This window comes from Thermobia domestica, chromosome 17 (genome assembly GCF_964235325.1).
Source record: "Thermobia domestica chromosome 17, izTheDome1.hap1.1, whole genome shotgun sequence".
NCBI classification, from domain to species: domain Eukaryota; kingdom Metazoa; phylum Arthropoda; class Insecta; order Zygentoma; family Lepismatidae; genus Thermobia; species Thermobia domestica.
The window spans coordinates 133295340-133312908 of record NC_137470.1 but is presented as its reverse complement, the minus strand read 5'-3'; the positions used below and the strand labels follow the sequence as shown (position 1 = coordinate 133312908).

The window sequence follows — 17569 nt, the reverse complement described above, 5'->3', positions numbered from 1 at the left end:
AATACAATAATTCCAAATTTGGGTCGAAACGATCTACCTTTATTGATTATTCCCGTTTTTCGGTGATCATTCCTCAACAATATGTCCAACCGGAACATGCAATCTCTAATGACACTCAGTGTGCGCTCTCAAATCACCATGTCAAATTTGGTTAACAACGGTTCAGGTATCTCGGAGTATTCCGATAACCGAACGCCTACGTGAAATACATAGAAGTTTCGCTCCAATTAGGCAATTATTTGCTTAGCTTAGCGTATACTTCAGAATTGTTTTATATATAATATTAACGAATTATATTTACATTTCAAGCGCTTATTATTATTTTCTCCTTTTTAACGTTTTAATTATTTTCTACATTTGGGTGCGTTCTTGAAGTCAGTTTGTCCTCTTAAGTTTTTACTTCAATTTTTCGTTATCCTCAGTAGTAGGACACTAACTTCCTATAAAATGAGTCGGTCTGCGAAACCTGTGTGGCCATATACATGAATAATGACAAAACATAAAAATTGGTCTACGTTTTATGGAATTATACGTGAACCTACTTATCACTCTCATATGTTAAAGAGTTTCATAGTCTAAATGTATTAACGAACGCCTATATCGGTACTTTAAAATTTACTTCATGTTCTATTATCTTTTAATATACAATTTTACATTACTATGAAGGTTGCAATGGTGAGAGTTCAATATTACATCACTTACAAATTACTTCCTTTGTCTCTTCTTCGGACAGATCACGCAAATAGACGCGTCTGAGGCGTCCGAAGATTCCTCGTCGTCGTCTTGTTCGTCCTTAATTTCTCTTTTCAAGTATCGGGCTGAAATGAAAATAAAATAAGTACTTAGTTTTCCATCACCTTAAGTTTCTCGAACTGCGTAAGACTTAAGCTGATTAAAAATAGTAATTATGAAATACGCAAGATAAACTCCTTCGAAAATTATAATGAGATATTCTAAATTACGTTAACTTTTACACCAGCGATATTCACATCAAAATCTTTCTTTAAAGCAAATATTTTCAAAACCACCCACTAACTGTATTCACAACACAAGCTGTTTCATCTTCACGACAGAGTACCACACTAATTAAAGCAAATAGGTATAACATTTTTAAGGTGTTGTATACCTGGAAGACGTAAAGTTTGTTCCAAATAAACAAGAGTACTACCTTCAACAGAATGGTGCGCCACCCAACAACATTTTTTTTTTCTTAAAATTATCACACGTTTCCTGAGAGATAAGACAGTGTCGACCACGAACTCCGAATTTGCTACTCTAGGCTCCTTTCTTCGAGAAAAAGTAAAGACGATAGGGTACACTCAAAAGCCACAAACATTCGAAGACCTAATGAGAGCATATTAAGAAGATTGTGATCTTATACCACTTGAGAAAGAATTCAATTTTTATGTCGCTTTGTTCTTACGTTGTTGACGATGCGGTGGAATGTGACTATTGAATATTTACGTTCTACTGGTGCAACACACCACTTTTTTTTAAAAAAAAAAAAAAAAAAAAAAAAACTGTTTTAATTAATAAGATGTTGTTTTAAGGGGTGAGAGTTTACATCAATTTGAGATACCATATACATCAATAAATTAAAGATAAATTCAAAGAAGTCCCCATCCCTGCCTCAACAAAACGTAATCTACTTGGAACGTTGTCTTTTTTACACTGTATACTTGTAAAACAAACCGTATATTACAGTACCATACAATAACGTACAAAATTACATTCTCAGCATTACATTCATTTTCCATAACTTTGAAAAGTCTCGAAAGCTTTACCACAGAACACTGAATTAAATTTCTGCTATGATACGAAAACTGTTGAAATAGATTCAATTGCTGTAAAGTTATTGGCAAAAGAAAATGGGCGAGTATATTAAAAAGTTTATCCTTTCAAAGAATAAACAGCATTTTTCACGTATTTTTAATACATATAAAGTACTTTACTAATTCTATGATTATATGATTGATTTCGAATGAACAAAAAAGAAAAAGAAAAAATTGTTACAAGGGATTAAAAATTTGACTTTTTTCAGAAGACTTTAATTTGAAAAAAAAAAAAAAATGCTCAGATACGTACCTCAGTTAACTCCCCAGAGATAGTTTTCAATAGATGTAAAGGTCAGAAAAATAAACACACTGCTGAACAAGACTGCACTTATTTAATATAAAAACACATTTACACGTGACGTTTCGATCTTCTAGTCAAGATCCTCATCAGACGTACACTCGTAAAACCACTCGAATGTACGTCTGATGAGGATCTTGGCTAGAAGATCGAAACGTCACGTGTAAATGTGTTTTTATATTAAATAAGTGCAGTCTTGTTCAGCAGTGTGTTTATTTTTCTGATTTTATTTGCAAGACGTATGACTATGATTGTGTGTCAATGTAAAGGTCATAATGCCATTTACAGCAATTTAACATCTCAAACCTTTCTGAAGATACGGTAGACACTGGAAAACTTTGAAACCTTTCTCAAAATCACGTAATTCCGAGAACTTGTTTTAATTACACCTGCCAACAACTGTTGTTGGGGTGTTATACAAGCAAAGGAAAACAAGAACCATTTTAAAAAGTTTACGCAAATACGCCATTTTAAGCAATATAGCAACATTTACCATTTTTTCTTATCTCTAGAATGGTTTGAGACATCAAATTGCTGTAAGCGGTATTATGATCTTTACGTGTATTTAAAACCATCTACGTAATTGGCTATAATACTCATCTACGCACTATTTTCGAAACAGTTCCTTGAAAAAAAAAAAAAAAAAAAAAAAAAAAATCAACCCCTTGTAATTTTGTTTCTATTCGCTCGAGATACGTCATATCATGACCGTGTATTCGACGCTAAGGTATTTTGGACATGCATTGCCCTGTGCATCTCACTTCCATTATTACAGTTCCAGATGTCTCAAAATTTGGCTGTTTTGCGATGTTTGTGATACTGTAGTGACCTTAGTTTGTAACTGTATGCCAAATGTGCTATTGTAAGTTTTTATCTAATATGCAGATTTAAATTGTGTAATAACATGACCTACTGCCCTTCCAAAACTTTATGTTGCGTTGGCAACATTGTTAATCTGGTTGTATTGCAGTGCATGTCAAAGGTTGTCTCCATGTTGATATTCGCAAGGCGTGAAATATCAGTGTTTTGAATTTATTAGTTTGAAAGTTATAGAGCATATCACAATAAATGGGTCACACTCTTTTTATATATATATATATATATATATATGTGTGTGTGTGTGTGTGTAGATAGATAGTATGTATGTATGTGTATGTACTACGTACATATGAAGCAGGGTGAAAAAAAAATCATGATTTTTAAAAAAAAATCATTTTTGTTGATTTTTTTGATTTAAATCGATATTTTTGATTTAAATCAAATCTTTTTCCTCGTATAATACAAGTCGCAAACTGAAGAAAAAGCATTAGGAATTAGTATTAAATGCTAATTATGCCATTTAAGTGAAAGTATTGGGGTTTAATTTTGAATTATCCCCAATCGTTAACCTACATCAATCCCAAACAATGTTTCTTAACCCTTTTAAATTATGGCTCTTTTTAAAGATAAATTATAGACTTCCAGTCAAGCAGCTACAGCATCATCCCTATTTATCCTAGGATCATGGTACATACATCACTCTCTTTAGATTAGAACAGCTTTTGAAACGGTAACATTCACATTTCCCTATCATGTCCCTGAAGTGGGAAATTTTGAGAGTAATCGGCATTTAAAAAAAAAAAAAAATTGATCCCCTCTGGATTCCTCTTGTGTTCCCACGCACAGATCTCAAAATCAACTAGGAAATACTAAGGGCTGTACTAAATATGTATACAAAATTTCAAGATTCTATCTTGGGTAGTGAGGATGAGGAAACTATTTAACAATAAGCTAAGAACATTTCCACAATGCCCCAGATGACCCGGATGTAATATAAACATTTCCTCAGACATTCCTATTTATCGTAGGATCATGATTTGTACATTATTCTCTTCAGAATAAAACAAATTTTCAAACAGTGCCCTTCAAATGTCTCCCATCATGTATCTGGGGAGGGTAAATCACGGGAAAAGAAATTTTCTGTTAAAAATATCTTTTTTCTTAAATTTTTACCTCTTTGGACCCCTCCCCGTGTTTTAAAGCAGAGATCTGAAACAAATCTGAAAAATACTGAAGGGTGCACTGAGTAAATGTACAAAATTTCAGTCTTGTAGGTGCAAAAGTAAGCCCGCGAAAAATAATATTCCCCAAATACTCCAGATTCCCGTATAAAACAGGATCTCAGGTAACAGTTTCCTGAGACATCCCTATTTATCCTAGGAGCATAGTACGTACGTCATTTTCTTCAGAATAGAACAGCCTTTCAAACGGTACCATTCATATGTCTCCATCTGAGGCGGGAAAATCACGAGAAAAGCTATTTTGTTAAAAATATCCTTTTTTAAAAACATTTTTGCCCCTCTGGACCCCGCTGTTTCCACGCAGAAATCTGAAAACATCTGAAAATTATAAAGGGGTGCACTGAACGAGTGTGCAAAATTTCAGTTTTCTGAACGCAAAATGTAACCCGCCAAAAAATAATAATAATACGCATAACAAAAAATATCTTTTTAAATTTATGACGTCATCACATAGTATGCCTCAACGCAGAAAGGCATGGAAGTATATGTAACGTGTTCTAAAATACTTCCAGTCTTGAAGAAAACGAAGTAAAAAGCCTTATTGGTACTTTTTTAATCGAATAATGAAGATTCTACCCTATCACCTAAAAATAGGTGATATAATTTAAAAGGTTAAGCATTAAGGAAAAAGTACAGCAACGTTTATCAAAATGACACTTTTTTCACAAAAGTTATTTATATTTGGCAGGGGCCTATTTTTAAAAACTCAGAACTAGCTTGCAGCATGAAATACATAAATTTCGCCTAAAGTTATAAAACAAAAAACAAAAATGGAGAGAGGATAGGACCCCTCTAAATACGCCCTATTATCTGGGAACAAACAAACAGACACACACAAAAAAGAATTTTTGTCTTAAATGTCGATGGTGATTTCTTCGTTGGAATAGTTAACGATTTTAAAACCCAAACCCAATGTTACGAAAAGAAGAAAGCAGGATTGCTCCGTTACCTGTTCAAAACGGGATTTTCCCTAATCATCCTCTGCATGACACTTGTTTTCATACTATACTGTACATTTGAGTCTCATCGTATTATGATTGTTAACTCGAAATAACAAAACAGAAACCGGAATTTACTTATTTTCACTTTAAATTAATTTATTTCGGAATTCGATTTAAATCAACGATTTTTATTAAAAAAATCAAGTGATTTAAATCTTGATTTAAATCGTGATTTAAATCAGACTGATTTAAATCAATCCACCCTGATATGAAGTAATAAAAATAAACAATACCATTCATTCTACCTTTGAACTTAATGTATGAAATAAAAGACATTCTGACCAAAGCATATAATATATAATAAAAAACAGCGTTACAGTTTCGGCAAAGTATCTTTTACCTTCATCAGACCCTGCATGTATTAACTTTTTTTTTCTGCCGTAGCATACGGATGGATCCACTATTATCATGATTAGTCCAGGATTGAGTAACTTTAAGTGACTTTATCACTCTTCGACGTTTCGGTGCGTTACGGTATTTCTAACCGTCGATCTGTGATATTTATAAAACTAAGACAGATCTAAAGAACTTCGGATGACTATACGCGTTACGTTAATTAATTTGTTCCATTCAACAACTTTAATAAAATTATGTTTTCTCATTTTTATCCCTGAAATGAAGTGAGTACATATGTATATAGTATTATTATTAAAACAAACCCTGCTGTCTTTCTTGGCGCATCCCTTCTTCCTCATACCACAAACGCAACTTTTCCTGAAGACTCATGCCCTCTTCTTCCACTGACTCCCCTGACTGCTCATCATCATCCTGATTGAATAAAAAAAATAAATAAAATAAATTAAATAAATAAATAAATAAAACAAAAATAATAATAAAATTAAGAGAAAAATGCCTTGAACATGAGCTCATTATATCAGGGCAAACAATTACAAAAGGACGACTATGCGATCCAGCTAAAAATATTTAAGAAATCGGTAACAATTTACCAAGTGGTGGCAAAACTACCATTGATTTTAGTTATATACAGGGTGGACCATTTATCTTGATACGCCCTTGTAACTTTTAAACTAATAGATACAAAACAATTAAATTTCTTGCCGTGCAATTATCAACAGGGGAGCATTCTCTCCTGATTTCAACACTGATTTCTATAGAGCAAAAATGATAAGAGATATCGATATGATTTTTCCTGCAATCGATCCAGCGTCCCAAGAATAGGTGCCGTCTTCTTCATCAACCCTCTATTTAAACCGGAAGTGATTTAAATTAGCCATTCTGGTTTCAACGTTATCGTCATAGATTGAAAACGGTACCAAATAGCGACAAGCGGTTTCCTGCAAATGATTTACGGTGTAAAGAGAACATAGATCATCAACCGGAACACTCGATCAAAACAGGAAGTGCTTCAAATTTAATACTTCTGGTTTCAATACTGATTTCTATGAACCAAACAAATATTGAAACGGTTCTTTGTAGCTGATTCAGCTTCCCAAGTAAAGGTTCCACCTTCTCCATTAATCCTCTCAAACCAGAAGTGGTTCAAATTAATCATTTCCGGTTTCAACATTTGTTGACCCAGATTAGACATGGTAAGGTAGGGCGAGCCTTCTGATATGAATTCAGTGTTGGAGGAACAGGTTCTATATTTGATCTTATTAATCTCTTGCAAGGAGGATTAAAAATGTACGCTCAACAATAGATTATCCATCATAGGAAGATGAAACACGGCATATAAAGTCATTAGTTAAAAATGAGTGACACGTGCTTCACTACTTTCGAGAAAAATCCACATCTAGCGGAGAAAAAGGAGGCAATTGCTACAATATCTTAGTTTCCCATTCTGCAGTCATCAAATGGCAAAAGCGAGGAAACGTCTTAACTGTTTGAAATGAATCTTGAACATAGCACTTGGATTGACTTAACCTTTTATCATTTCGGTTTGATTGAAATGCGTATCCTACTGGGGAAACATTTCACAAATTATATTTAAAATTTTCTTCTTGTTTTGAATGTTCGCTACTTCTTAACTCATGTAGCTCCTCAATTGCCTCATGACAGCCGTGGTGACCTAGTGGTAAACGCTCACCTCTGAAGGATGTGCTGCTTCTTGAGCCTGATCGTGCTCCCTTCTCGGGGACATTCTGGCAGTCTCAGGACTTTCAATGTCACCAGCCCTGTAAGAAACATAAAAAACTTTAGTTATCAGTTAATAGTATAAAAGAAAGAATAAAATAAAAAAAAATTCTTGTAACACTTGTCAATATATATTCTATATTCATATATGAATAATCTTAAAAGAATTGGTGAGATGAAAATGATATAATGAAAAGAATGGGAAAATTGTAAGAAAACCAAGGACATGATACTATTTACCACAATCTATGATTGAAGCAGAGACTACTCGTTGCAGAAAAAAAAAGTTCTGTATCAAAGCGTGTGCTCTCTGTCTCTCCCCAAACAAACTTATCAAGAGACTGATAAAGATATCTTGGTCTGAGTTTATAAGCTGTTTGCAAAAAACAAACTTACGACTACAGTACTACGCACAAGCTCTGTTGTGCTGGACAAATATAGTAGTAATAACTGATATCCTTTTGTAGAAATGTTCGGATAATTGGACACTAAAGTTGACAATAAGCTCTCACTATTACGGAGAAGAGACGTCACATTTTGCTTCCTACAATTGTAGAAACTGATTCTTTGTCAAATTACCGAAACTGTTCCTACTTTAATCATCCTGTAAGAACTTCCAGGATATCTTTTCACATTTTCAAAATATTTAAAAATAATAATAGTAAATATATTCTAAGCAGTTATAAAATGTTGTAATCTAAAACATGCATAGCAATTTGACATCAGCAACTCGTTATTTTCTTGATGTTATGATTTGTCTCAAATAAATGTTTAGGTAAAAGAGATAATTGAATCACTGTGTTTCCCATCTCCAATGTGTTCATCTGCTCAAACTTCACTGTTGTGCTTTGCTGTTGATCTACGTGCTTTGGCATTTAATATATTGCTTTATAAGCTACAGTGAACAAACTCAGTGGATTTTATCAAAAGCAAACGTGCCTAGTCTGAGCTTTCTGTACATAAAAGTCATTTATGAACTTTAAAAATATTTAGTAGCAAGTACAAATGCAAGAATAAACTAAATCATTAGCCATTCGAGACAAGCTGATAGGAAATTAAAACACTTTTTCTCTCCATCTCTGCCATTCATCATCATCATAGGTATTCTGCCTTATTGGCAGGTCACTTGCTGCAGCTGAGAAGCTTCCATGCTCCACGGTCTTCCGATAACCTCTTCATCTTCAAGTATGATCTCTCTGTTTTATATCATCCATTAATTGCAGTCTCCTTCACCCCCTCCGTCTCTTCCCCGCCACCATATCCTCTAGGACGTCCCTCATGATACAATTTCTTCTTAGGCAATGTCCCAACCAGTTTCTCTTCCTCTTCTTAACAATATCTAAAAGTGTTCTTTTCTGCCCCACCATTTCTAACACCCTTTCATTCGTTTTCCGCTCGACCCAACTAATTCTTTCCATTCTTCTCTACACCCACATTTCAAAGCCTTCCAGTCGATTTTCATCACTTTTACGTAATGTCCACGTTTCCGCTCCATACAGTACAACACACCACACGAAGCATTTTATGAGTCTTTTTCTCAACTCTATTCAATGTCCCACAAAATAGATTTTTCTTCCTCCTAAAGGCTTCTTTCGCCATTCATATCCTTGCTTTTATTTACGTTCGCACTTTACGTCATTACTAAGAATACTACCGAGATATCGAAAACTATTCACTTGTTCTATTTTCTCCTCTTCCACTTTTATATTTGACACAGACCCCTTCGTTCCAATCACCATGGCTTTTGGCTTTCTAACATTTATTTTCATCCCATATTCTTCAAAGCCCTTCCTTATTTTTTCTAACATTTTATTGATTTTCTTTTCAGATTGTGCAACAAGCGTCATATCGTCTGCAAATCTTATGCATCTAATCATTCTACCTCCTACCGAAATGCCGTCATGATCATATAGGTTCTTTGCCATTGGTGAAGGAAAGAACAAGTCGCCAATTTTGACAGGGAGAGAACTTTTCTAAAGATAGTATCGTGTAAAATAGGCACCACCACATTTGAGAAGTTTGATATGTTTATTCTTTCCTCCGAGCGTTGTTTCAGCGGGATCGCGAATAAAACTATTCTAGATGTGCAAGGTAGCTTCATCACGTGCAAAGAAGTTGCTAACTATCGAATGAGAAACTCATTAAAGCACAACACACGGAAAGACTTGTTTAATAATAATTTTATTTTATAATGTTAAGTTTACAAATTATACTTCCTTAATGATATTACATTTTTTTTTATAATTTATCTTTTAGCTGAAACTTATAAGTGGAAAACGTAATTTAATAAAATCATGCTCAACAAAACGTAATTATGGAAAGGAAGCTTTTAAACGACTGAGATATACTTTAGTAAATGAGAGGGTACATGATAGATCTAAATATTATGTAGTAGGTACACTTGTACCACAAAAGCATTTATAACGCGATGCAAGAAAATCACAGTTCTTACTACTACTGTTATTATTAATAATAGTTGCCCTCCCCACTTGTCCAGTAGCTAGCGCGCGCGCCTTTGATGCACTGCGACCTGGCGGGACAGCTTTGAAATTCGAACGCATTATGAAATTCGAAAATGTAGTTTCACATCTCGTACAGCCTCTGTGCTAGAAAGAGACGCTAATCTCTAATAACCAATCAAAATAAGCTAAGTCACAAGATTCATAGAACAGACAAAAAGTAGTGGCAAGCAAAATAGAAGAGAAAAGTGGAATCACCATAACAATGTGCTTCGGAAAGACGAACAGCGTGCGTATTTCAAGATTCAAATAGCACGTGGGTTCAGTGTACTATAATGTTCGCAGGGACTTCGTGACGATTTTTTCGCCAAAATGAAGGAACTATTTCGCAGGAAGCGCTACGACAGAAAAGAAGTCATCATCCGTGCCATATAGTGTTAGCTGTAGGATATCGATAAAGACTGACATGCTGACGGTGCAGGACGCCTTCCACACGTGTGGCATGTAACGGACTTTGTATAAAAAAGAAGTTAAAAGTTTTGTAATCATCTTATGGATTTATCGTTATATAACTGTAACGTAATAGTTTGCAGTTTTTCGTATGATGATACCTTGGATTGAGTATTTCTATGAGCTGTAAAGACGTAGTACCGTGAGGGCAGTGAACTTAATGAAATTACATGATGGAATGTTACCTTGAGCTAGGCGCATTCAACACAATGTAATCGTCTCAATAGGACCAGGAACGAGTCTGTATAATTTCGAAAGATTAGAATGTCGTAAATTTTGACAGTTTGAAGAAATACCGAGGTAATGGACATATACAGTTATACTGTGATTACCAAAGGAAACGTAGGTCTGTATATGAGCCATTATGAGCATTAATTATTGAGTTATCTTTAGGTCAAAATTAAATATTTTTGCTCTTTACTTTTATTTTTGTCGTAGTTAAAACTTTTTTTGCCTTTTGTCCGTTTTCGTTGGGGATAACTAGTAATTAATGGCCATTACGGCTTAAATATTAGCTAGATTTGGATTCATTGGAAATATAACCTCTTTGGCATTTTATAACCATGTAAAATTGAAACTTAAAATTGATAATTCGAAATTACTTTGTCGTACTCCTATAACTAATAAACTGTATGGATAAAGAATACTACGTCGTGAAGGACGTTTCTGATGCTCTAAAGATATTTCTGCATTTACGTATAATTATTATTCATTATTAGGGCCCGGATTTTTATGTGCTAAAAACCGTAAAATATTTATTTTTTTGTGCTAAAAATGAAAAAAAAAAAAATATTTGCTAAAAGTTAAAAAATATTTAACAAAAATAACAAGGAAAAGTATGGAAGAACGCCCAACATAAATATATACTGGTATTCACCAGTAGCTCCTACTCATCAGATGTCGAAATTCCATGGGCATTGCAGTGAATAACTAATGTCTTTTCCAAATTGTCCATCGTAAAGCCATGACTACTGTCACAGAATAATGCCTTATATTGAGAAAAGGAACGTTCTACATCACACTATGTTAATCTCGCGTATTTGAAAAGGAACATCACGAGTATTCACACCAACTTCACTTATGTTTTGGCCTCCCAATATTTCAGATAATTTACATAGAGTCTTATAGCCAATGTTTTTCTCAAATAAATCCTTATTTTTTTTTTCCTTAGGACTTCAGCTTTCGAAGAAGAGAACATTCAGCTTTTTTTCAACGCACTGTACTTCTTTAACCGAAGTACTCAATAAATCTCCCGTAGTTTCTAGTTTATTTATAGTGGTCAAGAAACCGAAATGGGCAGGTATGAAAGCAAGTCACATTTCAAACCCTGTCACTTACTAAATTTTGAATAATGTCAATGGATGAAGCATCGTGTGGGTACAGTTTAGTCGTCTGGGTTTACAGATACAAATGCTGCAAAATTCTCTGCATAATATAGTACTGCATTAAGCCAGGTACCCCACCGCCTAATTATGGGTGTTGGACGAACTGAAAGATCGCAATTTGTTTCTTTGAAAAGTTCAGTTCTAGTTAGCGATTAGGTGAAAATTTTTTCTCCATTTGACACTAACTTGTCCACTTTAGGATAAAGGGTTTGGATTTTTTCTAACAATCGATGTAGGGGTGTACGACACATGTCACTTGAATCATATTAGTGTAGCATACAAAAAGAGCTTCACAGTTTTCCTCACATAAGGAGCACCATCAGTCAAATAAAGCAAAACATTGTCATTTTTCACACCATTCGGCCACAAAATGTGCAAAGATTCATTGAACAGCCTGGCAATTGTTACGTGATTCGTAACTGAAAGTTCTTTAGATGCTAGCAAGAATTATTGTTTGGAAATTATTTAATCATTTATCAGTACATCTACTATAGCATTTCCCACTTTTCTAACACTAGTTATACTTTTCTAACACTAACACTAGAACACGGTTCACAAAATACGATTTTATCGTCGTTGAAAAATAATAATAATAATAATAATAATAATAATAATAATAATAATAATAATAATAATAAATTCCAGTATGTAGTTTTCTAAACGTTCACACACACTGGATTTCACTCTCGGCATCATTAATTCACAGCTCCAAAAATAATAACTTCACCGCTGTACAAGAATGACTCAATTAACAAGAGTCCAACAACTTGGTTCTGTCTATAAGGCACTGGCCTCAAATGTCTAGACTAAAACGCGATAATGTTGCGAAGGAAAGAGACGTTTGGCACCTATGGGACCTATCGTAGTTAGGTCAAGACCGCTGAAGAGCTGGTATGTGAACTATCCAAATATCCATGATAAAGCATGTTCCAGTACTTGCACACCCATTTTTAGGGAGGTGGGTGGAGAGGATCAAGTACTCCAAAACAGCCTCTCTAAAAATGATTGTGCAAGTACAAGCGGTTCTGAAAGATGGATATTTGAATAGTTCTCATACAATCTCATACTACTTCCTAAGTGATGCTCTCATTCGACTACGATTGGTCCTATAGTAGTGAAACTATGGACCTTTGAAGGTTTTTTTTTTTTTTTTTTTTTTTTTTTTTTTTTTTTTTAATGTTTTAGGCACCCTGTAAATACGAAACTACACACTTCCGACCACAGGTCCGTATGAACTTATAGTACTACTAATACTAGTGGTAGTAACTCTAACAAAATAAATAAAAGAATCTTATCTTCCAAAAGGGGATTGAATGAAGTTAGATCTGATGACGTACGTTTAGCGACTAGGGCAACCATTCCGTATCAGTCTCCGCAAAATTCTCCGTACAGCGACTCAACGAAAAAAAAAAAAAAAAAAAAAAAAAAAATGCAAAAAGTCATTATAACTGCTGTGCCAATTATTGCAAGCTAAACAGCAAATTCTGCGTTGTGTTACGGAATGTGCTAAAACATGAGATTATAGGTCCAAAAAAGGCCCATTTAAATAACGTGGGGAATTCTTTTCATCCTCTCTTTAGACCCCCCTAAAAATTAAATATATTCACTTTTGGCAATTTTTCTGTCCGTTAGTCCCGGAAAGCTACCATCATGCCAAATTTAATCATTGTAGCCCTACAGAAAGTGCTCAATAATTTATGTCAGCTCATGTAGTTTTATATATAGTTAGGATGTTTCAGAATGTCTTAAATGAAATTAAATATCTTCCACCATAAAATAAATAGTTTTATTGTTGAAGTATCAGTTTCGATGCTTTGTGCGTTCAATTGGGGGAATTTCCCCTAAAACTTCTTTCGGGACGTGTTTTTTTTTTCCTCCTCCCTCGAAATTGTACTTTCCTTTACTGTACATCGAAACTTCCACTAGTACGAAAGCACTTGAAATAGTAAGCGGTACGTAGTTCGGAACTCTGAGCATCGAGTTTCTTAAATTTGACGAATTTTTACGCTTTTGTTGGTGTTGATTCTACAGAATGCTTATTTGAAGAGTACCTACAAATAACTGCACTAAACTGTAGTTGTTCGAAAACTAAATTTTACTGAAGAATACTTGCGTTACCATCAAAGGTAAGAAATAATACTAATAGTTTTACTAATGTACTACATGCTTACTGGTAGTGCCGGCATCTATGGCTTTAAACGCGTCAAACGTATGTGGGACAACGTCCCTCGGCGTCGCCGAGTTGGCGAGCACACTATTCACGGAAAATATTTTCTAAAATATAAAATTGCATTTTTTTTTCCTTGAAATAGGCTATAAGCATAATCCATACATTAATTTGTTACTTAATTATCTCAAGCTAAGGTAAGGTTGTTTTTATTCATTCAGTGCATTCAGAACTTTATAAAGGTCTTATGTTGAATGTTGTATACCTTAACGGAAAAGCATTCAATTCGCCCAAGGAAAGTCCAAAATCTGATAAAAATCACTTTCAATGTGATCACCTTGGTTGTATCAATAACATATTAACAGAAAGCTCAAAACCCAGGTGGGTTTTAAAGTGGGCTTTTTCAGGTGGGTCCAACCCGAAACAAAACACCGTTTTTTTTCGGGCTGGGCCCACTTGGGCAAGCTCTACTCTCCATTCACTTACCCTACTGTGGAGACAAAAGGCCTTTCAACCACCCACACCGTATTTCCTAATGTTACTTTTAAAAGAGGAAGTAGCAATGCCACAAAAATATAGGAGGTTTCGTTAAAATGTAGGAAATATATGAGTTTATAGGAACAGGCGCAAATATATAGGAAAAACAGGAAATATATGCTGGAAACTTGCTATTATCCACAGAATGATCTATCAAATGAGAAAATGAGAGAAAAGAAAAGTAAATCATCCAAATTATAAATGATAACTACAGGAAACCTGATTGTTAGAGCTTTTCTATTTCAAGTGTGCCCTCCGAAAATATGTGAAACATACTTCGTCCCCACCCCCCGCTAACATCTTACGGATGAAACTTTCCCTTTGTGTTGGGGAACGAAGTGAATGACGTGTCTGTGTTGCCAATTTGTCATTCAGTCGTTTGGTGAGCGAAGATTGCAAGCTACTTTGAATGGCTAACGAGACAGTGCACAGCTAAGCCCGTCAATGTGGCAAACCTGTCTACATTCAACTATTGGAAGGATCTCGGCTATAGCAAAGCAACTTGTCCCTCCTCTTGCGATCGACAGCATCACCAGCAGGGACACACTTGAAATAGAAAGGCTTTAATGGATTTTTAATCAATTTATAAGCTGCACCACTAAAATGTCAAAATTACATCAAGTTTTTCTTTCGTTACTCAGTTATTTAGAGAAACACATATCGTATACAGGGTGTCTACTCAAATTGCAAAATAAAATTTCGTGACATTTTCGTGACCTTTTCTTTCTTAAACCATAAAATTTAATAATATTTTGAAAAGCGAATTGGGCCAAATTTTCATGCATGCGATAGAAACGTGCTTTGTTTGCGATTTGGTAGGGTCTAAAGCCGAAAATAGACATTTTTGGTGGTGAATTTTGACGTTTTACAGAAAAATAATTTTCCAGTCTATACCATATTTCACCAGGTAAAAAAAAAAAAAAAAAAAAAAAAGAAAAAAAAAAGAAAAGAAAAGAAAAAAGTGACCTAAACGCTAAATTTCTTGACTTTCATGACCGCTTTCTGATTTCGGGACTTTTTCATGACTTTCGTGACCGATAGACACCCTGGTATAGCAATTACTAGAGGAAAAATTAAGACTTCAAAACGATTATTAATCAACATCAAACAGTTTTAAAAAAATAACTTACCTTCTGGCTTCTGGAGAAGCGGATGTACTTCGAACGTCTCCTGGAGTGGACGCCGCAGGCGAAACGATTCTTGTACTGGACGGAAGACTCGTTGGAAGATACAGCGGGGACTGACTACCTGCAGGGCTAAGCCTGTAAAGTGAACAAAGTAATCAATACGCTCACGCTACACTGGTTCAACACGGTTCCAAAAATATGTCACTACAGCTCTTTATCTTGCCATTACAAAAGCTCAAGTTTGTATATTTGACCCAAAAAAAAAAAAAAAAAAAAAAAAAAAAAAAAAAAAAAAAAAAAAAAAATGAAGTTAGCGAACTACAGAGTAGATTAATGACTTCAATTCCCACTATTATCGAAAAAAACCGGTCTGTCGACATTGCGACTGATTTCGGATAAAATTCTAAAAGAAACCTAAGCTTTACTGTGAAGTTCCTATACAAATATGAGAAGGGAACTGACAGCGGCAGCGCCTTTGGACATAAAGTAGCCCAGTGTTTCGAACAGCAGATACGACTCTATGCTTGTGCCAGGTCTGTACAAAATGACAGTCGTATCAGGTCAAGTGACCAGTTATTAAACTCAGTAATGATGATGCATATTTTTTAAAGCTCGTGACCATCACTGTTGAACAATGAAAATATTCGTTGGACAAAATCACCTAATTACTATTAATTTTGTAGTGCTGAAAACTAATTTCAAAATCGAAAGTAGCTCTCGTTTTTGTTTTATACTGTACCTAATAATAACGTTATAGTAATGAACATATTAGCCACGTTTGAGATTAGCTGTCACACACGAAGAACTATATCAACACTTAGTTTCTTTCTGTTCCTCATTTTAGTTGTTTCTTCTAATGTGTGATACAACAACATAACAGAATTTATCAGAGTTCTCGATGTGTTTTTGTGAAGTGCTGCACAAAAAATACATGTGTTTGTCATGCATATCTGTGAGCAGTTCAAGTTTCTCGAAAAGTGTTTAAATAGACAAAAATGTAGCAACATTCTGCAAACAGTGCAAACAATAAAAGCCTATCACATTCTTATATTGGTGTGTAAAACTATAGATCAAGATAAAGATTGGGCACCCCATATTCTGCAACACTTATGTCAGCAATCTTAGAAACTGGATAAATAGGAAGAGATGTTGAATGCCTTTTGCAGTGCCTATGATTTGGAGGGAAGTGAGCGACATCAATAATTTCTACTTTTGTATGGTTCCTCCCGTCTACAAAGAAATTTTTGCTGTATCGTATGTATTTGCTTACAGAGATCCTTGGTTGGATCAGACGTGCATTAAATTTTTTTAACTTTGTAAACGAACTTCAATTTTGTCAAGTATTTGATGAATTTTGTTAAGGAAGTCCTTAAATATTAGAGAACTGCATCGATTGACTGAACTATGAAATGAGCTCATCCGTGACTAAGCGGTTAGCGTACGCGCCTTTGGCGCGGGACACCCGGGTCTGATTCCCGGCGGGAGCTCATGTGGTTCGGATTCCACATTAATCAGTAGGTCCACGTCTTATACAGCCTCGCTGCTGAAAAGGGACGTTAAACTCAAAATCAACTGAACTATGATATCAGAGAATTTGCTGTTTCAACTGAAGAAATATTGTTTGTAAATTTTTGTAATAATGCTTCTTGTTGAAAAATTGGTTTTACTATTTATTATTGATATTACTGCTATTATTATTATATGATATATATCAACTGTATATCTGCGATTGGATTATCAATTATTTAAGAGAGATTTCTTCTTCTGGCAGCTATTCCCCCAAAAAGCTCCTTCTGCGTTTTCTTTATTTATGTATGTATTTTATTTATTTATTTATTTATTTAGCTGCGGACGGGGTGTTACACCTTCATTTTTCCCCGCAAACCAAATACAAACAAAAGACGAAATAGTACTTCAGAAAATTCCAGGAAAAGATTCCTCGTGACCAAGTTGAGATATAGAAGATGATTACAATTTGCCATCGCAATCATAGGGAACAAATGTTTCGATATTTATTAAAAACTTTAAATGAATGAATGAATGATTACAGTTTAATGGAACGTCAGTAGCAAGGCTATTTGTTCCCGTCATTAAAA

The 17569-nt window shown here is 34.6% G+C and overlaps 1 protein-coding gene across 1 annotated transcript in view; it reads right to left on the bottom strand.

Moving 5' to 3' along the window:
- LOC145674351 (uncharacterized) overlaps positions 1 to 17569 on the bottom strand; it is a 46111-nt gene that overhangs the window by 9043 nt on the left and 19499 nt on the right. The window contains exons 4-7 of the mRNA XM_081744291.1: positions 15477 to 15608; positions 7242 to 7329; positions 5854 to 5962; positions 703 to 818 (exon numbers count right to left, since the gene is read on the bottom strand). Coding sequence (XP_081600417.1) covers positions 706 to 818; positions 5854 to 5962; positions 7242 to 7329; positions 15477 to 15608 — 442 coding nt within the window. The 3' untranslated portion in view covers positions 703 to 705. The remainder of the gene's footprint in view (positions 1 to 702; positions 819 to 5853; positions 5963 to 7241; positions 7330 to 15476; positions 15609 to 17569) is intronic.